Source organism: Uloborus diversus, chromosome 7 (assembly GCF_026930045.1).
Source record: "Uloborus diversus isolate 005 chromosome 7, Udiv.v.3.1, whole genome shotgun sequence".
Classification (NCBI taxonomy): Eukaryota; Metazoa; Arthropoda; class Arachnida; order Araneae; family Uloboridae; genus Uloborus; species Uloborus diversus.
The window spans coordinates 114,748,545-114,757,704 of NC_072737.1; the positions used below are offsets into that span (position 1 = coordinate 114,748,545).

Sequence of the window (9,160 nt, forward strand, 5' to 3'; positions counted from 1 at the left end):
GGCTTGAATTTCAGAAAATATTCGGGCAAGAGTCCCCATACTGCTTTTCTTTTATATCATTAGCAATTAGGTTTTTTAAAAGAAATTAACAAAAATTTTAAGTGGACTGGCTCCTGAATATAAAATATCATTAAAGTTTTTAGGACCATAATTTTCAAAATTTTTCGAAGGAAGAGCTCCCTTCCTTCCCGTAATATCTTCGAAGTTTGACTAAAATTCTATTTTTGAAACTTCAATTTCGAGAATTTGCAGGGGATTGATATCGACATATTTTTTTAAACAAAAGAATCGATCTGGGACAGTCTCTGACCCTAAAGTCAATAAATATGGCCTATAATTGCGTTTTTAAGGTTTCAATTTCTAGAAATTTCAGCCGAGACCTCTGTAAATTTTTTCCCCTAACATCAGCAAAGAAAGCCTAAAATGGCGTTTTCAAATACAGATTTTAAAATTTTTCCGGGGGAGGACCCCCGGACTCCCCTTTTCTATCAGGTCATTTCCCCCCCCCCATTCAATGTGCCGCCTCTTCCCTCCCACCACCAAAAAAAATTTTTTTGATTGCGCTACTAGTCACGAAATGTTTTTGCCCTCGCAATTAAGTGAATTGGGAACTCTAAGTGCCAATAGTTAGTACAAATATTAATTCCATGAATTCAATGATTTGTCTGAAATTTTTTATGATTAACCCGCGAGCAATCGCGTTGGGTCTGAGAGACCCGCTCTGTCAAAAACTAAAGCGTAGAATTCCCCCCTTTCGTTGAAAGTGGTCCAAGTCCGCAGTAGCTGTAGTCAAGGTCAACCACTTTCTGAAGGTTGAGAATTGCACATTGTAGAATTTCACGTTTGTAGGTATTTTTGATGTTAGGGTCTAGCAGACCCGACGCGCCTGCTCGTGCATTCAGTCCCAATTTTTTCTTTTTTGCTGTTTTTGAGTTTAGAAAGTAAAATGAAGCGCTACTTGTCTTATAAGGATGAAATGAAAAGACTTGAAGATATGCTTAGAGATATAACAACCGATGAGGAATCAATAAATGAAGAGGATGAAGAAATAAATGATGATAAAATCTTTAGCGAGCACAATTCTTCTTCAGAGGATGATCTTGATTCTGATGAAGATTTATATGAAAGCACAGACATTTTGTCTCAAAATTGCTACGTTGGCAAAGACGGCACAAAATGGAGCAAAATTAAAAACCGTCAAAATGTAAGAATCCCTTCTCACAATGTTATTCTAAAATTACCAGGAAACATTGGTGGTGCAAAAAAAGTTTCTTCCGTATTAGATTCCTGGCAGCTGCTGATTGATGATAGTATCCTATTGAATATCGTAGCTTGCACAAATAAATTTATAGAGACTATAGCACATAGTTTTGACAGAGATCGTGATGCCAAAGAAACTTCAATAATAGAAATTAAAGCACTGATTGGTCTTTTGTACTTTGGAGGCCTTCACAAATCCTCGCATGTGAATGTCAAAGATCTCTGGGCTACGGATGGAACAGGCCTGGACATTTTCCATCGAACCATGTCTCAGAAGCGTTTTTTGTTCCTATTACGATGCTTACGTTTTGATGATATTACAGACCGTGCCGAGAGAAGACAGACAGACAAACTCGCACCAATAAGAGGTATGTTTGAAAGTTTTGTAAGCAACTGCCAAAATTGCTATACTGTGGGTGAATACATAACAATTGATGAAAAACTTGAAGCTTTCAGAGGACGATGCAGTTTTCGTCAATACATCCCCAACAAACCTGCCAAATATGGCATAAAAGTATTTGCTCTTGTAGATTCCAGAACCTTTTATACTTGGAATTTAGAAATTTATGCGGGTAAACAACCTGATGGCCCGTATAAGACAAATAATTCTGGTGATGAAATCGTAAAGAGACTAACAGAAAAACTCGCAAATTCTGGAAGAAACCTAACCGTTGATAACTGGTACACAAGCTATAATTTGGCCAAGGACCTACTAAAGAAAAAAATTACGCTTGTGGGAACAATTAGAAAAAATAAACGAGAATTGCCCAAGGAGTTTATCACAGGAAAAAATAGAGGAGTACATTCCTCTTTGTTCGGCTTCCAGAAACACATGACATTAGTTTCGTATGTTCCCAAAAAGAATAAATGTGTAAATGTCATCTCAACAATGCACTATGATGATTCAATAGATCCATCAACTGGAGATGCAAAAAAGCCTGAGATCATAACCTTTTACAATCTTACGAAGGGAGCTGTTGATGTCGTAGATGAAATGTCTGCAAACTTTTCTACTGCACGAATTAGTAAAAGATGGCCAATGGTGGTGTTTTTTTTCTGTTCTAAACACAGCGGCTATAAATACTCGTGTGCTCTTATTATCAGCCAAAAGCCAAACAGCAGTCAAAAGTCGACGACATTTTTTGAAAGAACTTGTTTTGGAGCTGATAAAAAAACAAATTCAAGAGAGAAGCACGCAACTATCAATTCCTCGAAAACTGAGGCAACAGCTCATCGAGCACTGTTCTCCCAGTCAGTGTTAGATTTTTAATTTAAACTTTCACAAAAAGTGAAAGAATCACTTAATTTGAAAAAAAAAAAAAAAACACGTTTTTGCATCATGCAGTATCAATCCTTTTTCGATGTAAACATTGCATCACGTTGTGACGTCATGTGTGCGATCGGTTGCAATGACTCAGTCAAGTGAATGAACTTTTGGGTGAACCGAGTCACCAGTTCATTGTATCTTATAACCGCGAGAATTTTTTGTAGATTGAGTTACTTTTTGATTGGCAACATATCTTTAACTTTCTTGCATTGGCAACACATCTTGTGTTTTGCATATTCTTAATTTGAAAGCCATGTGAAGACCTTTAAATACTTCGAGCGATCTTTCTCGCTCTCTCTCTCTCTCTCTCACCTCACATAGCCGCAAAATGTGTTGTACGTGATTTCGTGATGTCTGCCAGTGCCCTTTACTCCTGGCAGGGCGTAATACAACGTGATGTCAATTTTAAAGTCATAAAACGCCTTTAGGCCTATTTTTGTATGTTACGTTAATGCCATATATTCCTTGGAATCAGCATGTTCGTAAAAACTGAATGTATCGTTGTATTTTAGCGGCTAATTTTTGTCTATTCTTCTAAATGTTTTTTTAATATCAATGAAGATGTTGTTCGTCAACTTAAGTAATCCTTTGTGGATAATAAATACAGATTTTCCATGAGGAAAAATGCTTCACGTGTTTTTCTTTCCAACTTCAGGCTGTGGACATTTTTATTTGCAAGTTCACTTCTACTAGCGGTGTAGTAAGTCTAAATTTCACTACACATAATGCTCACAAGTGGTTATGGGCCCAGGTCACCTGGACTTTGCAATTCCTGGCCATAACCTGAAGAACTTGGAAAATTTGAATTTTTATGCTCTGAAGAATTTTTAAAACATCGTGAAATTTTTGAAAGTATGGAAGTCCCTACAATACCTTTACTAAATGCCAATAATTGGAATACTTGGAAGAGAAACATACAAGTTGTCTTGCGTCATTCGGGCAGCTGGGAATTCATCGAAGCTGACGAAAAAGAAAAGAAACCTGAAGAAGAAAAATTGACGTTCCGAGATAAAGCGGAATTGAATCTTAGAAGAACTCGAGCTTATACTACTATTTATCAGTTCCTGTCAGAAGAATTCAAGCCTCTCATCGAATGCACTACTGAAGGAAAGATAGCTTGGGAAATCTTGTGCAAGTATTTTGAACCTGACACCCGTGCCAGATTAATATCCCTGTTGGATAAATTTTTTCAAGTCAAGTTTCAAGATGGCGAAACTGTTGGTCTTTTCATCTGCCGAGTGAAAGCAGCCGCGTCACAATTAAAAGAAGTTGGCCATGCGATGTCCGACCTTTACATAGGTTTCCAGTATATCCGGAGTTTACCCCCTGAGTTTGCATCCATTGTACAGCAAATCTACAGATGGTCTGACGTGGACTTTACCCCATTGAAAATAGAACAAGAACTGTTGCTCGAAGCAAATAGAATTTCTGAAATGAACGTTCCACTACAGACACCTGCTGTGTATGTGACCGTTCCGAATTCGCTACCTGCCGGTAAGATCCATCCTTGTAAAAGTAGTTGTAAACCTGTGTCAAATTTTAGTAAAAATAGATTTAAAGGGAAATGTAATTTTTGTGGGATTTTTGGGCATAAAAAGGTTGATTGTTTTAAATTTAAGGCAAAGTTAAATTCTAAAAATTTTTCTCAAGGGTCTTCTAATTCTCAACATAATGTGAGTGAAATTAATGAGTCAGAAGCTTTGAATATTACTTCATCTGATTCAGACATAACGTGGATTGCCGATTCTGGAGCTACGTCACATGTCACTAAAAATAAAAATCTTTTCTCTGATTTTAGGCCAGTTAATAACTTAAAAATGTCTATGGCTGTTGACGGTAAACAAAGCAATATTTTAGGGATTGGTACAATTCAATTTTTGGTCAAAATTAATGGTAGACATAGGAAAATTATCTTGAAAGATGTTCTGTACAATCCTGAAATCCGTCGTAATTTATTGTCATTATCTAAATTGGAACAGGAAGGTAACAAATTTGTTGGTCATAATACCATTCTTAAAGTTTATGACAAAAATTGGAATCAATTATTTTATGCAAAGCGTAGAAATGACATAAATTTATATTTCTTTAAGCCTAATAGATATTTGTATTTGAAAAATAGTGAACATTGTGATAATTCTGAGCCTGTTTGTAACATTTCTGAAAAAATTGGTAAAATTTCACCTGAAGATTTATGGCACAAGAGATATTGTCACATTAATTATGAATATATTTCTAGAACTAGCAAAAACAATAGTGTTAGAGGTCTTCCTGAATTGAATAAAAATGTTAACTATTGTGAAATTTGTAAATATACTAAAGCTAGGAGTATTTCTTTTAAATCGATTGGGGCCGTGAGATCTTCTAAACCTTTAGAGCTTATACACATGGATGTAGGTGAAGTCCCAAATTTAACTTTGAGGGGAGAGAAATATTATTTATCCATTATGGACGATTTTTCAAAACGCGTTGCTGTATACCCTATGAAATTGAAGTCGGATGTTTTCAATATTTTTGTAAGATTTTTAAATCGTAATGAAAGGCTTTTAGGGAGGAAAATTAAATCAATTCGTACAGATGGGGGGAAAGAATTTTGCAATCAAAATTTTGAAATTTTCTTGAATAACCGTGGCATTAGGCATGAGAAAACTAATCCCTACACACCAATGATGAATGGCATAATTGAACGGTTTAACCAGACATTAATGGGGGGAGTTAGAGCACTTTTAAAAGAGAGTAACTTACCTTCGAAATTCTGGGGGGAAGCTGCATTTTGTTTTTCTTATGTTTGGAATAGGTCTTGTCATGGGAGCAATCATACCCCGTTTGAACTGTTTTTCAATAAAAAGCCTAACGTGAAACATCTCAGAACTTTTGGCTGTTTAACTTTTGTAAATGTTCCAAGCCAGAAAAGAAAGAAATTGGACGATAAATCTAAACCAGGAATTTTGTTAGGTTACGCTCAAAATACTAGAGGTTATCGTGTCTGGCTGGAAGACGAACAAAGAATCATAGAAACATGTAATGTCAGTTTTGATGAGGGAACTAAAGGGGCAGATGTTGTACTAGGTTCTGGATCAAGTAGTCCAAGGGTTATGAAATACTTACCTGACAATTTTGATTATGAATATCCTGTAACTTCAAATCAGGGAGTGGATGAGCTTTCCGGTGATAGTCCTAGTGAAGAATTAAAACCTTGTTCCGAAATTAATTGGTTGCGTCAAGCTGTTCCTAGACCATCAGGTGATAGAACTGATATTTACTATAGGATTGAAGGTTCAAATATTCGCTTGCGTTCTTTAAATGAAGTTATTAAATATTGTAATGATAACAAAATTGAATTTGATGAATCATATTTTGACTTTTCGGGCAAAAATTTAAAAGAGGGAAAGGTAATAGAAATTTTAGAGGGAAATCTTGCTGAAATTAAACTTCCATTAAATTTTAAAGAAGCCATTAATTCTAGGGAATCTAAACATTGGATTAACGCGATGGATCAGGAAATACAAACCATATATAATCGCGGTGTATGGGAGTTAGTGGATCCACCTGAACATAGTAAAATTTTGGGAAATCGGTGGGTATATACGGTAAAAGAAGATCAGCAAGGGAATATTGTGAAATACCGTGCTCGGTTATGTGCTCAAGGTTATCTTCAGGAAGCTGGAGAATCATTTCAAGAAGTTTTTAGCCCAGTCATTGATTTTTCTATAATCAGATTGTTTTTCTGTATTTTTGTATGTCTTTTTAAATGGTGTCATCTGCATGTAGACATAAATAACGCTTATTTGTATGCTAATTTGGATACTAATGTATATATGAAACAACCTAGTGGATATGTACTAGAGCCTGGTAAAGTTTGTTTGTTAAAGAAAGCTTTGTACGGTTTACACCAAAGTGGTAGAATGTGGTACTATCAACTCCATGAAACACTTTTGAAAATGAACTTTTCTAGTTTAGATTGGTGTAATTGTTGTTACATATATAAAAATAAGGTTATTCTTCTTTTTTATGTTGATGATATCATACTTTTTGGCAAACTAAAATCTGATTTGAATGAAATTGTAAATTTTTTAAGAAATCATTTTGAATTAAAAATTTTGGGTGAAATAAGAAAACTTCTGGGTGTTGAATTTCAAAACATTGATGGTAATTGGTATATTCATCAGACAACATATATTAATAAAATTGTTGAGTTGTATTCTAGTTATAATATTCCAATTAGTAATGTTCCTATTTCGGTTGGGGTGGTTTATTCAAAAATTGATTCGCCTACTAGTAAGTTAGAAATAGATAAATGTAATTCTTTACCATATCGAAATTTAATTGGCTGTTTATCCTTTTTGGCTAGTAGAACTCGTCCCGACATAACATATGCTCTGAATATATTTTCCCAATTTCAATCTAATTATGGTGAAAAACATTGGCATGGTTTACTTCGTCTTCTTGGTTATGTTTTGTATACGAAAAATCTTAAATTGAAGTTATCAAATATTTCAAATTTAAATATTAAATGTTATTCTGATTCAGATTGGGCAGCTAGTAGAGATGATAGGGTTTCAATGGGAGGTTACATCATTTTGCTAGATAATGCACCTATCATGTGGAAAACCTTTAAGCATAAATGTATTGCTCTTTCCACTATGGAAGCCGAATATGTCACTTTGACAGAGGCTGCTAAAGAATTTGTCTGGATCATGAAAATTTTAAAAAATGAAAATTTGAATTTAATTTTGAAAAATTGTGAAATATTTTGTGACAACATTGCTGCAATAGATTTTTCCAAAAGTCCTATACAAAATCAAAGAAGTAAGCATATTGATATAAAGTATCATTTTTTGAGAAATTTAGTAAATGAAAAATTGTTTAAATTAATGTATGTGAGTTCTAAATTAAATTTAGCTGATGCTTTGACAAAACCTTATACCAAATCTCAACTTGGACATTTTTGTGACATTATTTTTGGGGGGGAAAAATATATAACCTAAATTTGAATTTTTTGGGTGTGTAAAATTTTTGTGAAATTCAATGGTGACTTTGTCAATTTGAATTTATTGTGAATTTTTCTGATTGTTGTGCATGTTGCAAAAATGGGGCCGCTTGTTAGATTTTTAATTTAAACTTTCACAAAAAGTGAAAGAATCACTTAATTTGAAAAAAAAAAAAAAAACACGTTTTTGCATCATGCAGTATCAATCCTTTTTCGATGTAAACATTGCATCACGTTGTGACGTCATGTGTGCGATCGGTTGCAATGACTCAGTCAAGTGAATGAACTTTTGGGTGAACCGAGTCACCAGTTCATTGTATCTTATAACCGCGAGAATTTTTTGTAGATTGAGTTACTTTTTGATTGGCAACATATCTTTAACTTTCTTGCATTGGCAACACATCTTGTGTTTTGCATATTCTTAATTTGAACGCCATGTGAAGACCTTTAAATACTTCGAGCGATCTTTCTCGCTCTCTCTCTCTCTCTCTCTCACCTCACATAGCCGCAAAATGTGTTGTACGTGATTTCGTGATGTCTGCCAGTGCCCTTTACTCCTGGCAGGGCGTAATACAACGTGATGTCAATTTTAAAGTCATAAAACGCCTTTAGGCCTATTTTTGTATGTTACGTTAATGCCATATATTCCTTGGAATCAGCATGTTCGTAAAAACTGAATGTATCGTTGTATTTTAGCGGCTAATCTTTGTCTATTCTTCTAAATGTTTTTTTAATATCAATGAAGATGTTGTTCGTCAACTTAAGTAATCCTTTGTGGATAATAAATACAGATTTTCCATGAGGAAAAATGCTTCACGTGTTTTTCTTTCCAACTTCAGGCTGTGGACATTTTTATTTGCAAGTTCACTTCTACTAGCGGTGTAGTAAGTCTAAATTTCACTACACATAATGCTCACAGTCAGGATAGTGAGCCACCAAAAAAACTACAAAAATGTAGCCAAAAGAAAAGATGCCACATTTGCCCAAGCAAAAAGGACAGAAAATCTGCAATTTGCTGTACCAGGTGTAATAAAAATATCTGCAGCGAGCACACGATTTATATTTGCAAGGAATGTGAATAAACTATAAGTATTTTCTGTAAATATTTATTTGTATTACGTTCATACAGTGATCATTTTCTCATTAAAATTGCATCAATTGTGGTTTAAAATGTTTTTGTTAGTATTATTTTACAAAAACAGGTAACCGGGTCTGGGAGACCCACCGCGCGTTCTAACGTATGTAGTTATAGCGCGCGTTTTCCCGGGTTAAAAGGGCCTCGCAAAACTGCATCGCCAACTTCTACTTTTGCTCTCGTGCCGCCACTGCTGTTCAGCACAAAGGTATTTATTTATCTTACCATGTGTTGAATTCCTTAAGAAAACTAGAAACATGGGTGTCCAACAATAATAGACACTTTTTAGTTTATAAATTACGTTTAAAGTTGAGAAATACAGTTACAAATGTTAATATGAAATTATGTTTCCATTATTTTTAGTTACTTCAAACAGTTTTCCATCGCAAGTGTCAAGTTTTGTATTACCTATGCGGAGTATTGCAATGGTTTGTAAAATGCTTGCTCTATT

The 9,160-nt window shown here is 34.6% G+C and overlaps 1 protein-coding gene across 1 annotated transcript in view; it reads left to right on the forward strand.

Moving 5' to 3' along the window:
* The window catches only part of LOC129226847 (EF-hand calcium-binding domain-containing protein 6-like), a 27,020-nt gene extending 25,719 nt beyond the window's left edge, over nucleotides 1-1,301 (forward strand). Inside the window, exons 11-12 of the mRNA XM_054861476.1 lie at nucleotides 939-1,204; nucleotides 1,284-1,301. Coding sequence (XP_054717451.1) covers nucleotides 939-1,204; nucleotides 1,284-1,301 — 284 coding nt within the window. The remainder of the gene's footprint in view (nucleotides 1-938; nucleotides 1,205-1,283) is intronic.
* The last annotated feature ends 7,859 nt before the right edge of the window (nucleotides 1,302-9,160 follow it).